This window comes from Mustela erminea, chromosome 15 (genome assembly GCF_009829155.1).
Source record: "Mustela erminea isolate mMusErm1 chromosome 15, mMusErm1.Pri, whole genome shotgun sequence".
Taxonomy (NCBI): domain Eukaryota; kingdom Metazoa; phylum Chordata; class Mammalia; order Carnivora; family Mustelidae; genus Mustela; species Mustela erminea.
In genome coordinates this window covers 78861302-78881401 of record NC_045628.1, presented here as the reverse complement: position 1 = coordinate 78881401, position 20100 = coordinate 78861302, and the positions used below count along the sequence as shown (strand labels likewise).

General features: G+C 39.3%; 1 protein-coding gene across 5 annotated transcripts in view; it reads right to left on the bottom strand.

Annotated features, from left to right (window-relative positions):
• The window catches only part of LOC116574179 (phospholipid-transporting ATPase IB), a 595210-nt gene that overhangs the window by 407899 nt on the left and 167211 nt on the right, over positions 1–20100 (bottom strand). For all 5 annotated transcript variants that reach the window (XM_032314763.1, XM_032314761.1, XM_032314760.1 and 2 more), the window contains exons 12-17: positions 17332–17459; positions 16410–16487; positions 13725–13813; positions 9429–9473; positions 7458–7533; positions 383–488 (exon numbers count right to left, since the gene is read on the bottom strand). In XM_032314763.1, coding sequence (XP_032170654.1) covers positions 383–488; positions 7458–7533; positions 9429–9473; positions 13725–13813; positions 16410–16487; positions 17332–17459 — 522 coding nt within the window. The remainder of the gene's footprint in view (positions 1–382; positions 489–7457; positions 7534–9428; positions 9474–13724; positions 13814–16409; positions 16488–17331; positions 17460–20100) is intronic.

The following is a 20100-nucleotide window of genomic DNA, read 5'->3' as shown; positions in this document are numbered from 1 at the left end:
AGGATTCAGTGCGCCAGGAAGTGGGTCAAGAGTTAACACCCAGCTTAGTTCCACCAGCAGCTGAAAGATCTACGCTGGGTGGACAGTGAAGAGAGAAGCAGTGCTCCCTCCCCTGTGAGTTTTGTCTTGTGCAGGGTCGTCAGCTATGACATGCAAGAAGGCCGGGGTCTCATCTTGCTGTCACAGTGTTACAGAGTCAGGAGGGCTCAGCACGACCTTTCTGTGGCTTTATCACTTGTCACCATAACCTGTAAACCACACGAGGCCAGAGGCAAACCGCAGGGTCTTTGCAGGGCATGCCGCCCGACTACCACCCCCTACCACCCGACAAGTACCTGCCAGAGAAGGGGACAGTAGGGCACACCCAGCCCGGGGCCCTCACCTGGGGAGGAGGCCTGGTAGATGATGTTATCTCCATCCTTCTCGGGGACCACGGTGTGGCACACGGCCAAGAGCGTGAGAAACTCCTGTATGCACGGAGCTGTGGGCTACAGACATAAGGGCAAGATCATGCGTTAAACCGTCGCAGTCAGATTAGCCATCCTCGGCTTAGAACCCTTTGCCGGCTTCCCACCCCCTCTAGAACAAAGGTTGAGACCCCAGCCTGGATTCTGTGCTCCCCAGGATCTGGCGGCTACTCCCCAGCCGGTTCCAGCTCCTCCTCCCACTTCCATCCCGCAAGCTCCACCCACTGCTCTGGCTGGCAGCTCCTTAAGCACGGCTATCCCTTCCCCCGCCCTGCAGCCGGTTCTTACTCATCCTCCAGGCTGCAATTCAACACTTGCTCCATCTGAGAAGTCCACTATCACTCTGCTTTTGGAACATCATTTTTTTTTTTAATTAAAAAAAATTTTTATTGTGTTATGTTAGTTACCATAAAGTACATCATCAGTTTTTGATGTAGTGTCCTATGATTCATTGTGTATAACACCCAGTGCTCCATGCAATCCGTGCCCTCCTTGACACCATCACCAGGCTCCCAACCCCACCCCCCTCCCTTCTAAAACCCTCAGTTTGTTTCCTGGAGTCCATAGTCTCTCAGGGTTTGTCTCCCACTCTGATTTCTCCCCCCTTCATTTTTCCCTTCCTTCTCCTAATGTCCTCCATGCTATTCCTTATGTTCTACAAATAAGTGAAACCGTATGATAATTGCCTTTCTCTGTTTGACTTATTTCACTTAGCATAACTTCCTCCAGTCCCATCCATGTTGATGAAAACATTGGGGGTATTCATCCTTTCTGATGGAGACGTAATGTTCCATTGTGTATATGGACCACATCTTCTTTATTCATTCATCTGTTGAAGGGCATCTTGGCTCGTTCCACATTTTGGCTATTGTAGACATTGCTGCTATGAATGTTAGGGTGCATATGGCCCTTCTTTTCACTATATCTGTGTCTTTGGGGCAAATACCCAGTAGTGCAATTGCAGGGACATAGGGTGGCTCTATTTTTAACTTTTTGAGGAATCTCCATACTGTTTTCCAAAGTGACAGTACCAATCTGCATTCCCACCAACAGTGGGACTTCATTCTTGACCTGCTAAGCCTGGGGTCAGGCGAGAACAAGGTGTGCGCCCTTCCCCCAGGGTTCTTCCAGCACAGGCGTGCTGCAACATTTCAAGCACTCCTGCACTCACAGGCTTCCTCCCACATCTGTGAGACCCAAGAGCACTAGCAGGTCATCTGTCTTCCTCACCACTGTAACCCCGGGCCCCGCAGACAGAAGGCACTCGACTCTATGTCGGATCGACCAAACAGGTGAGTCCTTGCTCTTTCTCTTCCATTGTCCTAGCACTCACTACTCTACACCATGTCTGCTCTTTACCTTAGTCATTGCTTAAACCCTGTAAGGCAGTGCAACCCATGCCTAGTCCTTAAAAAATAAAAATAAAAAATAAAAATAGCCATCCTGGATATGTATTTAATATATTTCTCCCACCCCACACACACTCTCTTTATAATTTTCATTGGGATTAGACTAGGATGTCCTAATGCTGTTTGCCCATCTAAGAATACAGAATGCTTATTTATTAAAGACTTTTAACACATCTAATATGTATATAGGTGCTGGCACACTCTTCTTATCTTTTATTCATTCAAAAATTATCTCCATGCCCACCATACATGAGGCACTGCACTAGGCATTTTATCTATTGCTTTTTATATCATGAATAGAATCTTAATTCTATCATGTTTCACAAGTGTCCATTCAGATGTAAGTAAAAACACTGAATTTGATAAATGAATTTCATGTCCAAGTCTAATTACCCTCTTGCTGGCCCTCTGAGTTTCAGGGGACTCTCCTGGGTTTTAAGGCAGACAATTATTTTATCACCCACAAATGATGATGTTTTCTTTCCTTTTCTAACACATACACTTGAGGTCTCACTTGCCCACTCAGGCTAGCACTTCAGGAGGGTGTTCAAAGCCAGGGGTGACACTAGGCCTCCTTGTCCTTGGGTTATTTTAACACCAGAGTCTTTAATTTTTCACTGTTTGATAGGCAGCTGGCTATGCATTCTAGAGAGATTTGTATTTGCACATTCAGAAAGCAATTCTGTGTTTTCTAATTTTTGCAGAGTTTTTGCCTGGGTTTTTTAGTCACAAATGGACAGTGATGAGTATTTTAAAAACATTCATAGTTTATTCTCTGACCTGTTAATGTGATTTAAGAGCAGCTGTATGGAAGCAAATCACAACTGTTCACATGCCTACTTCTTATCAGCCTTTGGGAAAAGGACATGCACAATTATAGTTCAGTAAAGTCAAAAAGTTAGAGGATTTTCAAGTTCCCCAAGGTCTACACTACAAAAATGCTAAGAAATTTTCCCCAAAAGCACTGTGACAACTAGACTTCGATCCCAGATGGCCTTCCCTACCTGCAAACAACCTCTCCTCATATCTCACTAGCCAAAACTGTGTCAGGCTCCACACCCCTGACCAGCACCATAGCTGGAACCAAGCTCCCAAGCCATCTAACCACACCTCGTCCAACAGGCTGGAAATCAACCACGGTGATGTCAGATAATGGAATCTTTTGCTGAAGTGAAAAGTGACTGTCTCTAGGAAAATCAGTTATTAGTGTTTGGGGGATATACTTAGAACATAATGTTAATTTCTTGAGAAGGCAGGATTTAAAAAAATTACATACAGTGTGATCTCAATATCTGCGGTGTCCCCATGTATGGAAAGGAATAGGTTGAAATGTTAACAGTAATTTGCAGCAAAGGACAAAAAGGGATTTAGGGGATTAAAAAAAATATTTCTCTTTATACTCTGTTTTCTGCAGTGAAAATAAATTTCTTTTTATGTAGAGGCCCCCACTCCTTCCAAGTTTCTGAGAGTCATCACAGCAGCTTAGAAAACCAGCTCTCCAAGACAGGACATTCTGTCGACTGCCAGCAACAGAAGAGTCCCACACTCTAACATCCTCTCCCTGTGCCGCTTTCCGTCACGTCCCACTCTCAGGCAGTCTCTCCCAGTCCTCGCTGATGTGGATCACCAGGCCCTGCAGCCCTTTCGGTGAATAATCCCTCTTCCAAACTGGTAGGGCCATCCTGCCCCTGTCTGCCATGCTGAAATGTGCCCCCAGGCTTGATCTAGTGGCTAAGGTGGGAGATGGGCACAGACCCTGAGGAGGGTAAGCAGTTTCTGGCAAGACATCTGCTTTAGCTGAGACCTGGTCATAGGACACGAGGAAGCCACCATCTTCTATGAAGGGCAGTGGACCACTTCTGCAGGCCCACACGTTCCAGAGGAACCTAGGAGTCTCAGGTTCTCAGGTACATCTACCCAGGAGACCCCAACCCTAGTCCCAGTGTCTCCTTCCTACTAGACTTTGGTGCAGATGATTTTGTGAGGCTGCCAATACAGACCTTCTAAGAAGCTTGGCCAGTTTTACGATTAAGTCTTGGGCCTGGTCTTTGGCAGTAGAGGCCTCAGCGGTAGGAGTTGAAGGAAATATTGAAAGGCTCCCAAATACAACTTTGACTTCCATAATGGGACTTACATTGGTAATTCATTGACCTGGGATTATTATTTTCTCTCTCTGATGGGAAACGGTGATCAGCAACAACCAGTTCCACAGACAATTCAATGAAATAGAAACACATATATAAAAATGTAGTATATGGAAAGAAAAAAAAAGATTACTTTCTCCTCCTGCATCTGTGAACTATGAAGTCCTGCACATCACCTCATCCCATAGTGAAACATGAAAGCAGGTCTTTGATTACAAAGAGAAAATACTTCTGAGAGCTATAAAGAGAGTTGCACACACTCGCAAATTAAGTTTCCACTTTGAGTGGTAGGCCAGACAACATTCCTAGAGATTAAAAAAAAAAAAAAAAATCCCTAAGACAAAACCTTTCTAACTTTGTTCTCTCGTTAACCTGACATTCTGTAATAAGCCAGAAAAAGGAGACAAGCTCCATTTGCAGCTTATGGATAAGAAGTTTGTGATCTATTTTATGAGACTGAAACACTGCCTACTGCGCTAAGAAGGCACTTGTAATCCATTTTAAACAACTGCTCCATGTTTAAAATTGAATTTTCCATGGGTTGATTCTTTAATAAGCAAATTCTGTCTTGGCTATCAGTGACACAAAGCTAGAAACATAGTCTTAAGAGAACTATGGGTCCCTTAAGGGACCCAGGAAATAAAAATGATGACCCAGGGAAAACAAAAATTCTGTAGCAGATGGAAGTACTCTCTTGGGAGGAAAGTAAAGGTTTTCTTGATCCAAATGCTTTAATTTTAGTCAATGGTCCCAAGACAATTTAGATAAGAATGTGGGATATCCATAGGCTAAAATCCTGAAATGCTTCTTCCCTTTCCTCAACCATATTTTGGTAAAATAACCAAGTTACCTAACAAGCTCTGTATTTAAGGTGCATTAGGTACATTTAATCCAATCTCACATTTTCTGAAAGAAAAATATTGGAACCTGTGGTCTTCATTGTTTATAATTGAGCTAGAAGTTAAATGTCAATGGGATAATTCGCGCAGTAGCCAAGATGAAGAACATTTCAGAAGGCTTTTAACATAGCTTTAAAAAATATTAAACTTAGGCAAGTAGGCTTTTACTAAAAAATTAGAAAATAAATTCTCTAATCCATGGGCCCATTATGCATTTAATGACCTATGAGTGTCCAGATTATTAAAATAGCCTTTAAAGTCTTTATGTTTTCATTGATGCTTACGATAACCTAAGTCAGGGCTTCCTTTTCATAAGGGCTGCATCTTCCCCTACTCTCACTGGCCTTCCCCCTGGAAGGTCAAGAAGCCAAGCTCCTTGGCTCAGGAGGGTAGAAAGTGAGGAGGAAAAGGAAGAAAAAAGGAGCTCTCTAACTTCTGTAAGAGCAGGGTTCCTTCCAAAAATGCCTTCCATTGGCCATGGGGCAGGAAATGTTCATTAGAGGAATCCTAATCTAAACTCAGATCTCCACTCAAAGATCAAGAGAGGACAGGCTCCAGAAGAGCATGTAGTCAGCAGTCAAAAACCCAGGGCACACGTCTTGTATGTGTATATAAAATCATCTGAACTCAGTATTTCAAGATTCCAAAAATGGGATCTCAGCAGCAAATAGAGTATGTCTCCCACTGATCTCTTCTCCAAATGAGATTTGCCCTCTGTCCACTGGTTTTCTGTACTACCCCATACTTTAGGTGAAGGCAAATACCATTTAGTATGGGTACCCACAGTGCTCACATTGCAACAATTACATTAGCCCTAACACCCACCAAAGAGATCAAACTCCTTTACAGAAAAGTCATTTTCTCAGGGAGTGGTACCACACCTATCGCCAGGTTCAGAGGTATACAATGGCTCCTAGTGATTTTACATCGGTTCCCCCCATTAAAACCTTTGAGTGTTTTTTATTTATCTCTCTTCCCCTAGTTCCTATCAAGGTGACTGATATAAACTACCAAGATGAATGAATAGACAAATGAGTCTCTTATTTAAACACTCACGTGCTGCTGTTCCTGAGCCTACCCTGGGATGCCGAGGTACTCCCTGCACTAGACTCACCTCACTTCCTCTGCTCCTTTCTCACCAGTGATCTGGGCCAGGAAAACAAACATGAAAGGAGACTAACAGCAATCTCCCAGGCCTCGAGGACAGCCTTCTACCTCCTTTCCCACTCACTCCCTCCCAAACTGAATGGATACATTTAGGCTACTTAAGCACTCTCTGAGTACTATTTGAGAGTACCTGAATCCTTTTTCAGAAAGCAAGTCCTCACAAGGCAAGGCCCATGTGTCCTCTGAAATCCTTGATTAAAGCTACCCTCCTCCACAGAAGTTTCCTCTGAGATGCCACTCTTCTGCTTGGAGAACCTCTGGTCTAGTAGCTGGACCTACTTCTAACATTAAAATTCAAAGAAAGAGACCACATCCATGCCTGTGAGTGTGACACAGAGAATGGACTTCAGCAGCACCCACTGTGTGGACTAGGACCACTGCAGCAGCATCACGGGAGGCTGAAGCAGCTGCCCCCCAGCATGTGGACGTGGGTGCCTTACACACTCACATTTGAGAACCATGGCTGGGAAGGTTCTAGCATCAACAAATGGGCAAGTGCAGTGGAGAAAAGGAAATTTCCTCACTGAGAATTAAGAGAAATATTAAATATATTTGTACCTTAACGAAACTTTGAAATGATGAAGTTTTAATTTTGCTCATGTGTATTTCACTTTAAAACTTTTTTCAGAAAAAAAAATATCAGATCTAATCTCTACTGATTGAACTGGTTGCAAAATGTTTTGATCATTACTTTTCTAAGTTGGAATTTTCAAAGTAGCTTTTGAAACAAATTTAGGCGATCCTATAGTTAATCCTGTTGTTGGAATAGTCAAGATAATGTGATGTCATAGTTAAGAATCCAACAGACTAAGGTTCTGAGTCTCATTACTAGATTTATTTGCTGGCAACTCTTGGCCAACTCAATATTGCCATGCAGCTTCCTATCACTTCTCTGGGGTGACTCAATTGCTAGAGGAAATACACAGCAAATGTTCAGCACACAGTAGGATGTTACATGTTGTTCTGCCTTACTTTTCTTCCCTAAATTATCCTGGTCCAAACATACTGAGATTGCTTTTCAAAATGCATGACCACTTAGATTCACAACTGTGAAGATATAGTACTGCAGAAATCTTAAAAAGCAAAAAGAAATCCACAATGTTAGAGAATTCCATGGTAAGACTCATCGTAATCTTGCTGTGCGACTTTCTATCTTCACCACATATTTAATCCAGGCTTCATTAACTTATGCAGAGTGATAACCTCATAGCATTTATTTAAGATCACTTCTTTGAATACTAACACCAGAAAAGTAAAACTGCATCACTTCCCCAAGGTCCAAAATAGCAAATTTCAAGACACTATACATACACATGAATAGAAGGGCACCATAAACTATGTAATATCCAAAAAGCAAAACGGTGGCCTTACGTGATGATCTTCAATGTTCTTCAAGAGCCTGGGGTCATCAAAGTCGCATGAGTCACTAGGGGGAGGAGGTATCCGGCTGTGAGAGACACCAGAAAATACTTAATCAGTTCAGAAGTTCCTTTAAAATAAGCACAAATCTAGTAAGAATCTGTCTTCAAGAAAATCTACACCTAAAAAACCTATTGATTTATATTCAACTTCTAAAGATTTGGAATACTGTATATTATTTCAAGCCTTGAGACAGAAAAATTTAGCCCTACTATAAGCAAAATATTTTATAAGTTGTGATAAACAATGACATAGTTACAAAGAAGAAACAGGCAGGGGTCAAACTTTGTCACTTTGGTTGGTCTGTTTAACTTCTACCAGGAAAAACTTGGGAGTATCTGCTCAAAGCAAGTAAAATAAGAGGAATGACTGCATTGCATCTGTGCAATCATTTACGGCCAGAGCTCATATGCAGGAGAGAGAAGGAGGCAAATAATTATGAGGAAGGAAGCTTGCTATGATGGCTGTGTGCTAGCACACTGAAGAAAATGTGAATGGTTAAGTATATTCGTGTATCCCCACTTCCTCCTGAATCTCCTTCTTCAGGACAAAGACAGTGGCCAAAGAAGAAGTGGCCATAGTCAAGGTGATGTCAGTCTGAACTCTGGATATCAGAGTTTCAGTACAGCAGAAACCACCAGCTTATAAGAGGAAGCACCTAGAACTCAAGCTGATGCCCCCAGCAGAACCTTGGGAATGCTGAGGAAATGGCAGCTGTCCAATTAAGGGTACGTGGGAAGCAGGAGGGGCTCCAGGTCCACTGGAGGAAGAGTCAGCCTGCAGGAACCCTCCTTCATCCCTTGCCGCCAGCTAACTAAACCTTTTGCACCCAGCAAGCCATGGAAGGTTTATCATTTAGAGACGATAAACCGGAGTAACCATGGACCCAGCCACACTGGGCAGACAAGTAGGTATAGGGTAGGGAATTCTCCCAAGACAGGAGTTTTAAGTGAAATCCTTTATACTCAGATAAGTATGATTACTGGCCCTCTGCCTCCACTCAGCTCCCATAATGGATGCAGCCAAATTTACAGCCTGGAGAGTTCTTCTCATGAGAAGAAAACTGAGCAGTTCACAAGAAAGACAGATGATGACATCCAGAGACCCTCTAATAAAACAGTCGGTCCTAACTAATCATTGCATAGGGAAGCCAGTCCATCATCAATTAAACCATCTCCCCTACACACACAGCCCTATCAATCAGCTTTGTTAGTACATAAATCTAAAAACATGAGCACATATCACCACTAATCCTAAGAGAAATGCAAATCAAAACCAAAATGAGATATCACTTCACACCCACTGGGATGGCTATTATATATAGTAAAGAAACAGAAATTAACGAGTGTCATGAGGCTATGGGAAAACTGTGTGCTACTGACAGAAATGTAAATGGTACAACTGCTATGGAAAACAGTTTGGTGGTTCCTCAAAATTTAAACATAAAATTACCACACAACCCACCAATCCCACTTCTAGGTATATACGCATACAAACTGAAAGCAGAGAACCAGATACTTATGTTCATAACAGCATTAATCACACTAGAAAGGTAGAAAAAGTCCAAATTTCCATCACCAGATGAATGGATATGCAAAATGTGGTATTCACAATGAAATATTATTCAGCCTTTAATGAGAATAAAATCCTGATATATGCTGCAATATGTATGTTACAACTTTGAAGACATAATGCTAAGAAGTGGGAAGTGAGTGGGAAGTACTAACCTAAGGACTTGCTATTTTTTGTTAAATTCTTGTAGTTCTACTACACTTTTAAGATCATATTCATGTTTAAAATTTTAATTTGGTTTTCTCTTGGGACAACAAATATGAAATTTTATTTACAAAATATTCAGATAAAAATGTAATACAGAATAGTTCCTTCCCACTAAAGCATCAAAAAGTGCTAGTATCCACTTACCAAAAATCATCTGACGATGGTTCTCTTGTCAATTCTGGAAAATGACTGCCAGAAAGAGGGAAACAGAGGGGTAACAAAACTGTAATCAAAAGAGGCACTCACATAAAAACATTCTCCAAGATAGACCATAGAGAGACCATGAAATAGTCTTCATAAATTTAAGAAAACTGAAGTCCTACCAAGCATCATTTCCAACTGTAATGGTATGACCAGAAAGCAATTACCAGGATGAAGCTGAAAATTCACAAATATGTGGGGACTAAACAATATGCTACTGAGCAACCAATGGGTCAAAGAGAAATCAGAAAATATGTTGAGACAAAGGAAAAATGGAAATCCCATATGGTAAAACTTAAGGGATGTAGCAAAATCAGTTCTGAGAAGGAAGTTAATAGTGACAAATGCCTATATCAAAAATCAAGAAAAATCTCAACCTAATTTTACACCTCAAAAAAACTAGAAAAGAAGAAATGAAACCCAAAGTTAGTATAAGTTAGAAAGTAGCAAAGATTAGTGCAGAAATAAATGAAATAGAGGGGAAAAAAGACAATAGAAAACATCAATGAAACTAACAGCTGGTACTTGGAAAAGATAAACAAAATTGACAAACTTTTAGCTAGAGTCATCAAGAAAAAAAAAAAGAGGACTCAAAATCAGAAATAAAAGAAGAGAAATTATAACTAGTAACACAGAAATATAACAGATCATAAGACACTACTATGAACAATTATATACCCTGGAAAACCTGTAAGAAATGGATAAATTCCAGGGCTCCTGGGTAGCTCAATGACTTAAGCCTCTGTCTTTGACTCACAGTCCTGGGATCAAGCCCTACATCTGGCTCTCTGCTCAGCAGGGAGCCTACTTCCCCCCCTCTCTCTGCCTGCCTCCCTGCCTACTTGTGATCTCTCTGTCAAATAAATAAATAAGTATCTTAAAAAAAAAAAAAAGAAATGGATAAATTCCTAGAAACATACAACAGATGAAGACTGAATCATGATAAAACAGGAAATCTTAGACTGATTACTAATAAGGAGATTAAGTCAGCAATCAATAACCTCCCAACAATCAAAAGTCAGGTTCAGACAGCTTCATTGGTGAATTCTCCCAAACATTCAATGAGAATACTAATCCTTATCAAAGTCTTCCCAACAACAGAGAGAAACCCAAATTCATTTTACAAGGTCAGCATTACCCTGATACAAATATCAGACAAGGGCACAGCAAGAAAAAAAAAATTAGAGGCCAATACCCCTGATAAACACAAGTGCAAAAATCCTTAGCAAAGTAATAGAAAAGTGAATTCAGCAATACATTTAAAAAATCATACACCATGCTCCACTGAGACTTACTCCAGGGATAAGGGATGGTCCAATATCTGCACTCAATCAATATGACACACCACATTAACACAATGGAAGATAAAAATCACATGACCATTACACTACCTGCAAAAAGAGCATTAAACAAAAATTCAACATCCATTTATGATAAAAACTCTCAACAAAGTGGGTATAGAGGGAGTATATATCAACGTAATAAAGACCATATATGACAAGCCCACAACTAACATCATAGTCATTAGTGAAAAGCTAAAAGCTTTTCCTCTAAGATTGGGAAGAAAAAGGTGCCCACTTTTGCCACTTTTTTTCAACACAGCACTGGATGTCCTAGTCACAGCAATCAGGCAAGAAAAATGAAAGCCTCCCACACCAGATATAAGTAAAACTGTCACTATTTAGAGATAACATGATACTATATATAGAAAACCCTAAAGAATAAACAAATAGGGATGCCTGGGTGGCTCAGTTGGTTGGACGACTGCCTTCGGCTCAGGTCATGATCCTGGAGTCCCGGGATCGAGTCCCGCATCGGACTCCCAGCTCCATGGGGAGTCTGCTTCTCTCTCTGACCTTCTCCTCGTTCATTCTCTCTCTCACTGTCTCTCTCTCAAAGTAAATAAAATAAAAAATCTTTAAAAAAAAAGAATAAACAAATAACTCTTAGAATAAATGAATTTAGTATAGCTGTAGGATAAAAATCAATGCAGAAAGGTCTGTTGTATTTCTATACATTAATAATGAACTATCAGAAAAGAAATTTTAAAAATCCCATTTATAGTTGCATCCAAAAAAATACCTTGGAATCAATTTAAGCAAGGAGATAAAAAAACTGTACACTGAAAACTGTAAGACATGAAAGAAACTGAAGATAAAATAAATGGAAAGATACTCATGCTTGTAGACTAGAATTTATATTGTCAAAATGTCTATACTACCCAAAGCAATCTACAGAGTCAATCCAATCCCTGCCAAAATTCCAACAGCATTTTTCACAGAAATAGAACAAACAATTCTAATTTATATGGAACTACAAAGATCCAAATTGCCAAAGGAAGCTTGAGAAACAAAAACAAAGCTAGGGGCATCACACAGTCTGATTTCAGACTATACTAATCAAAGTAGAACCAAATTGGCATAAAAAGGGAGCCCAAAATAAAATCCACACATTAAAGGTCAGTTAATTTCTGATTAAAGTGCCAAGAATACTTAATGGGGAAGAGACAATCTCTTCAATAAATGAGAACACTTGCCAGCTACATGCAAAATAATCAAACTGCACCACTATCTTATACTATATACAAAAATTAACTCAAAATGAACTAAAGACTTGAATGTTAGACCTGAAACCATAAAAACCCTAGAAGAAAATATAGGTAGTAAACTCCTTGACACTGGTCTTGATAATGATTTTTTTGATCTGACACCAAAAGCAAAGGCAGCAAAAGCAAAAATAAACAAGTGTGGGACTACATCAAACTAAAAAGTTTCTGTATAGCAAAGGAAATCAACAAAATGAAAAGGCAACCTACCTATGGGAGAAAATAATTATGGATCTTATATCTGGTAAGGGGTTAATTTAATATCTTATACATAGATACATATAAATAGCAAAAAAAAAAAAAAAAGCCAATCTGATTAAAAGTGGGCAGATCTGAGTAAACATTTTCCCAAAGAAGACATACAGATGATCAACAGATACATAGAGAGGTGTTCAACATCACTAATCATCAGGGAAATGAAAATCAAAACCCTAACGAAATATCACCTCCTACCTGATAAAATGGTTAGAAGAAATAACAAATGTTGTCAAAGGTGTGGAACTCTTGTATGCTGTTGGTGGGAATGTAAATTTGTACAGCTGCTATGGAAAATGGTATGGAGGTCCTCAAAAAATTAAAAATAGAACTACCATATGACCCAGCTATTCCAATTCTGGGTATTTATCCAAAGAAAATGAAAATATTAACTCAATGATATATGCACTCCATGTTCACTGCAGCATTACTGACAATAGTCAAGATATAGAAAAAAACCTCAGTCTATCAGTAGATGAATGGATAAAGAAAATGTGGTACATACATACAATAGAATATCATCCAGCCATAAAAAGGAAATCTTGCCATTTGTGACAATATGGATAGACCTTGAGGGTATTATGCTAAGTGAAACAGGTCAGACACAGAAAGACAAATACCATATAATCTTACTTAAATGTGCACTCAAAAAAAAAAAAAAAAAGGCAACAGCAGCTCATAGATACAGAGCATAGATACAAAGTTAGTGGTTGCCAGAGGCAGGGGGTAGAGAGGGACTAAACAGGTGAAAGGGGCAAAAGGTACAAAACTCCCTTAAAATAAGTAACATGGGAATTGACATACAACACTGAGACCGTAGTTTATAATAAATATTATATTGCATATTTGAAAGTTGCTAAAAGAATAGACCTTAAATTTGCATCACAAGAAAAAATAAATTGTTTAACCATATGTGATGACAGTCGTAAGTAGACCTCTAGTGGTGAACATTTTGTAGTATATACCAACACTGAATCATTATGTTGTACATCTGAAACTAATAATGTTACATATCAACTAAAGATTGATTAAAAAAAAAGACAAGCATTCAAGTCAAAATATGAGTAAGACATTTATAATTATTAAATTATAACTATAAATTCTAGAATTTACATTTATAGAATTAAAGTTTTAAAATTGAATGTATAGTATTAAATCCAGGGATTTCTAACTAGGTAAATATTTGCAGAATAAACTGGTTAACTGTTCAAAGTTGGGATCCGTTAAATTTTAAATACATTCAGTAGCAATTACATATCTAAATCCCTTATAAATATCCTTCGAAAATATCAAGAAGGCATTTGGCTAAGCGGCTAAAACTAAACTTCTTTGTTGTAAGAATACGAATCAAATGTTTAGTAAGTGATAAACATGCTTACCCATAGGTTACTCCAGCAATGCTACACTTCTTGAAGTTCATGATATTGCATGTGAGAGTTCCAGTTTTATCAGAAAATAGGTATTTTACCTAAATCAAAGGATGGAAGAAACACACATCAAGACTGTAGTTAGATGCAGAGATAGAGAATGTCTTTCCTTCTATATTTTTCAAAATTTCTATTAATTTTAAACGGCAAATTTCCTTACAGTAAAATATATTTCATAATTACATATGTTACAATTATAAATTACTATAAAAATTAATATATTTTAATGCTTTGGCCACTTGAAAACCTTTTCCACTAACCAAGCCTAGAATCAAATTGCACGGAAATGTGCAAAGGAGGCTAGAGTAACAGCCCTAGAGCCATGTTGATGTATACACTAAGCACTATGTTCTGCCACAAGACACCTCAAAGATACAGATCACTCTCTAAGCTATTCCCATGATCTCATACAGCACTCCAGTCTAGTGTTCAATGTATCAAGACAACAAGCTCAAACTTTGGCCACCCTCGAATGTTCTTTTACCACTCATTCCTAGTTGGATTAGGAAGGCTCCTCCATCACAGTAACAATTAAGTGAAGGTGGCATAGGCGTGCTACAGATTATACGTAACGTTTTGAGATACAAAGTTTTACAGATTTAATACACCAAGCTCTCAACATACAAACGTGAAAAGAGAAAATTCCTAGAGGTCAAGCCAACCATTTTGACATAATTAACTGAATGCAAAAGAGATGAGTTCCAAATGCATATACGCTGTGTGAATTACATTCTCTCCAGTGGATCATGTAATGGGCAAGAAGGAAAGGAGTTCAAGATCACAAGAGGACAGTAGCCCAGTGCCGGCTCTGGATACTAACTAGTCATGTGAACTCTAGAAAAGTTGCCTCATCCTTCATGGCCCCAATGTCCACATCTATGAAAAAAAGAGTTTGGCCAGAAGATATGGAACATCAATTTTATATGCAACATCCTGGAAAATAGTATCATAGATTGGTGAAGGGAGAGTAACCAAAGAACTGTCTCCAGTAAAAAATTCCAGCTTCTCTGGCCATGATTGCTGCTGGATGCTGGACGTTACTCTGGGGATTGCAAGGGGAAGCAATGCTTTACTGTTTTATGGAAGAGGGATTAATACTGTGAATTACTTATTCTGTACTTTTTCTTAATGATACAAAGTAGGCAAATACACTATGAATTATCTTGAAAGTAATCAAAGGGCCATCAAGTAGAAGAAAATTATCAACATTCCTAAAGAAGTCAAATATTATATAGAAATTTTTTAAAATAGTAAGATATGGGTAGTTAATGCTCCAACTATAAATAAGTTTTTATAAAAAACTTTTATAAAATCTTTTGCAGTAAGTCTAGGGGTATAAAAAATTCAGTAGAATCAGCCTTCCAATAATGTGTTTCCTTCTGCCCCTTTTTTAAACAATAAAAAGATTATATGAAAATGTTTAAAAAAATGAAAATCTTCTAATAAGGAATTATCCAGATTTGCTCTCATTCTCCTATTGAATTTTAACTTCTCCTTAAGTTGCAACTCAAAGCGTTTGAGCAAGCAAACTCTTCCCATATTCCCAACTAGGATTATTATCCTGGGTACAACTTGAGCACTTTTCATCCTTTGAATACTGGGATCCAGTTTAATGGGTCCTGAGAACAATGGGATACTGAGCACTATGCTAGACTGACCAAGACAACAAAACACCTCACCCCAGGCACATCCACACCCTCAAATAGGCTCAAAAGGCTCAAGATGGAACAGACACCACATCACTATTATGTCTCTCACTTTACTCTATTCATAATTGGAGAGACTGTTATGGAGACATAGAAGAAAGATAAATTAACTTTACTTGAAAAACTGTAAAAGGGTTCAAAGAGGAGGCAAATTTAGTCTGACATATATAGCACCCACCCCCTAGGGCTATTGGGAGGTTTAAATAAGTTGTATAAAATGAAATTATAATCTTTTTTTTTTTTTTAAAGATTTTATTTATTTATTTGACAGAGAGAAATCACAAGTAGATGGAGAGGCAGGCAGAGAGAGAGAGAGGGAAGCAGGCTCCCTGCTGAGCAGAGAGCCCGATGCGGGCCTTGATCCCAGGACCCTGAGATCATGACCTGAGCCGAAGGCAGCGGCTTAACCCACTGAGCCACCCAGGCGCCCAAAATGAAATTATAATCTTTAATTGCAGTGCATTCCAAGAAGGTATTACTTACCATAATTTCAACATAAGATAAAGATATAATGCAAAACACAACTCATTAAATGTAACAGGAGTTTCAAGGATGATGGCAAAAAAAGAAACTCATTCCCTGGAATGTTCCAGAACCAAATCTTAAACATGTGAGAAACTTCCACTGGTTTCCCCATCATTTATTCTGATAAAAAAATTTTAATGTCCAAAGTAATGTTACACTTTATTTTTTGTAATTTTTTTTTTTGCAGGTACCTTCGAGATAATAAAATACACTGATGTCTCAGAAAGCAGGTCAAAGCCGACAAACATTTCTATTCCACAATACTTTCAAATGCTATATGTATAGCACTTCAGACATCATAACCACATTCATGAAGAACTATTTTTCCAAAATCTCTCATGGTTCCAGCAACTGTCTCCCCTGATACGGCAGTCACCACTAACAAAGTTTCCAAAGAGGGTCTCACCTGCCCAAGCTCTTCATTAAGGTTTGAGGTTCTGGCCATTGCAGGAGTGTCATTTCCTAGATAATACATGTCTGTGTCCTGAGAGAGAGAAGGGGTGGAGGATGCTTCAGAAAATATATACCATTATTCCTTCATTTAGACTAGTGCAGAAAAGCTACAATAGATAATATTAGCGCTCAACATTAATTTGGGGGTAAAAGTACAGTAGCTAATAGTATAGAGAAACATTGTCCTAGAAGAAGAAAACATGCAATTATAGACAAAAGACTTAGTTTCGAGATGAGCATTGCATGACCTAGACTAACCCAGACTTCTGAGCTCAGCCAATACCTCCTTCATGGGATTGTTGCAAAGATCAAATAAAAATGCACATGAAAGAGCCCTGTCTACAAATATGGGTTCCTGAAGTCCAGTGCTTCATGGTATGGCAGTTTCTTTTTAAAATTCCACCTCCACTCTTGCGACAGAATCCAAGGTTAGGGCCCCCATGACCTTTGACATGTAATGCACACTGAACTAGACACACCTGTGAGACCTTTCATGCAGCACTAATGAGACTGTAAAGGCAGGAGTGGCATTTGCAGCCATTTTGTGCCCACTCACCAGAAGGCATGCACCTGCTAAGCACTCTGCCTCGATGATCTCACTTAATCCTCATAAGAACCCTTTGAATAAACAAGCACCAATGTCCTCCTGTTTCATAGACAAGAAGCTGAGGTGTCAGGTAACCATTCTTTGCCATCAGCAGCTCAGGGACAGCCTTGCCAGTTCTCTGGCCAGTTTAAGCCCCAGACCCAATCCTAAATGAACTATTTTCGTCCTTTTCTGGGGGCTCAGGTGAAGGACTGATGCTCTGAGAGAGAGAAAATAGTGGCTGACATTGCTCCAGCAGCTCAGTTTTGGGCTCTGCTGTGATACTCACCCAGTTTATAAAAAGGGCTTGAGTGTATTTCACAACCTCAAGGGTCACCAACAGACTGATGGGAATAAGATTATTGTACAAGATGATGAATGTCAACAAGTTATATCCGAAATTATCCGAGGTTGTGTCTGTGGACGAAAACCAGAGTACCTTTATCACTTTAGTTTGTCTCAGTCAGTTTCCTTTTACTCTATTATTGTGGACTTTTTCTAAAAGGAGTTCACCAAAAAAATCTACAGACATATGCATGAATTTAGAGATTTGAGTTAAAACAGTTCTTGAGCACTTACTATGTGGCATGAACAGTGAAAACAAAGACTATTAAACCAATCTCTTCTAATAAGGGGCTGGCTTCTAGCAGGAGGCTGTAGGGGAGGGCAGCGAGCAGGAGTGACAGGAGCAAGCATGCCCCTTCCTGAGCATGCAGCAGCTTACATCTACAGAGAAGGAGGTCATAGGGCATTGCTGAAACCAGGAAGAAAGGTTTATTTTAATGGGAAGGCATGGTCACCAAAAGTCGTCAGAAGAAGAGAGGCTTTACTCAAGTTTTGCCAGAAAGAGAGAAGACAGCTAACTAAAAAGGATGCAGAAGAGAAGATAGGCATGTCAAACGACTGTAAGGGATATGCACAACCTTACTAAGGTAAGAGCCCATCTGGGATATGCCAAAGAGTTTGTAAGATGCATGAAGGTGTCAATGGTAGCAGGCAAAGAGAGGGAAGCTGGAAGGCTGGAGCTATTTATTGAAGATAACAGAAGAAAATCTTAACAGAAGGGGACCCCTAATGATGGATCAAGACCCCTAGGGGACAGACTCCAAAGCAGAAGTAGGGTCAGCTTAGACAGGAAGAGGAACCAGGAGAGAGAAGAGGTACAAGGTCTGTATCAAAAGACAAAAGTTCTTCTCCTGATGACCATGACACCCTGGTTGAAGGAAAGAGTAGTAAGAGCTTAACTTGGCAAGAGGTGAGGGAGGATTGTTGCAGCAGGCTAAAGGTTTGACTGTATTAAAGATGCCTCTTGGGCGCCTGGGTGGCTCAGTGGGTTAAGCCGCTGCCTTCGGCTCAGGTCATGATCTCAGGGTCCTGGGATCGAGTCCCGCATCGGGCTCCCTGCTCAGCAGAGAGCCTGCTTCCCTCTCTCTCTCTCTCTGCCTGCCTCTCTGCCTACTTGTGATCTCTCTCTGTCAAATAAATAAATAAAATCTTTAAAAATAAATAAATAAATAAATAAATAAATAAATAAATAAAAAAAAAAGATGCCTCTTGAGGGGAACTGGTATTTTAAGACAACAAAAGGCTGGGATTGGAGATTAGTAACTTGTAAGGACTTCAAACCACAGTTGAGTTTTTCCCCCAGGAAATTAGTCACATGGTTGTGGTTTGCCTCAGCATGCGAGTTCTCGTGGAGAGCTGTGATGGCAGGATAAGGGGGTGGTAAAGGGAGTGGCCAGAGCTGGTCAGTAGTTTCACCCTCCTACCATCCCTTCATTTTCTTCTCACCTACCAAGACTTCTGTTTTTCCTGCTGATTGCTTTTCTTTCTGACATGTTACTTTGCAACCTTCTTCTTTTTTTTTTTTTTCCCAGTTCCTTTCTTTTGAATTAAATAGTTGCTAAATAGCATCTCCAAGTACCAATAGTTAACAAATGTTCCTGAGGTATAATCTGCTTAAGAATAAATATCTGTCGGGGCACCTGGGTGGCTCAGTGGTTTAAGCCGCTGCCTTCGGCTCAGGTCATGATCTCGGGGTCCTGGGATCGGGTCCCGCATCGGGCTCTCTGCTCAGCAGAGAGCCTGCTTCCCTCTCTCTCTCTCTGCCTGCCTCTCCAACTACTTGTGATTTCTCTCTGTCAAATAAATAAATAAAATCTTTAAAAAAAAAAAAAAAGAATAAATATCTGTCAATTAGAATTATGTATTAAGAAATTTAAGATGTCAGGTTTGAATCCAGGCCAAAAACAGCTTTGAATGGTCATATCTATTATCAATAAGCAGAGCATATTCAGGGAAGAACCTATGTATAGAAGTTCATTCAGACAAACAAAAACAATCAAGTGGAGATGAGCAAGAACAGAATTTGATAGAAACTGAAGTAAGTCAAAGCGCCAACAGTGATGATGTCAATGTGAAGTCTGACGGCTTTAAGAGAGCTACTCCAACTTTTCCATAAGAAAACAAAGCAGACAGTATTATGGGTGGGACACAAAGACTGTTCTTCCACCGTAAATCATGCAGCTAGTACTGGAGTTTGATATTAGGCAATTTAAATGCCAGCTTCCACAAAGTCTGTATACCAAGATTGTGTCAATGCTGTTTATTTACCCAGATCGTGACATTTTGAAAATATATATGTACACAAAGTATCAGTCTTTATATTGGAAGCTAAACATATAACGTGGTCCAAATCCAAATTTTAAGAACCAAAATCAAGAGTTTTGACCCAACCTACAACTTGAGTTCCAGTCATATTTGTAAAGTGGCAACAATAGTTCTCCTGGGCATTTAAAAGTGTTTGATATTTTTCTGCACAAGATAATTAGAAAAGGAAAAAAATGTTTTGATCAGTTCAACCAAAATATATTTAAAGAAAAGAATAACAAAAACTTCAAGCAAAGATTCCAAAGTTTTAAAATTCAAATTTTTTTGAAGTGTTTTGTCATTAAATTTTATTTTCTGGAATTGCTGTGTAAGGAGATTGACAGATCTCTCCAAAAAAGGGAGCAATAAAATTGAACAGAATTATCAAAAGCAAGCATTTAAAGTGCTT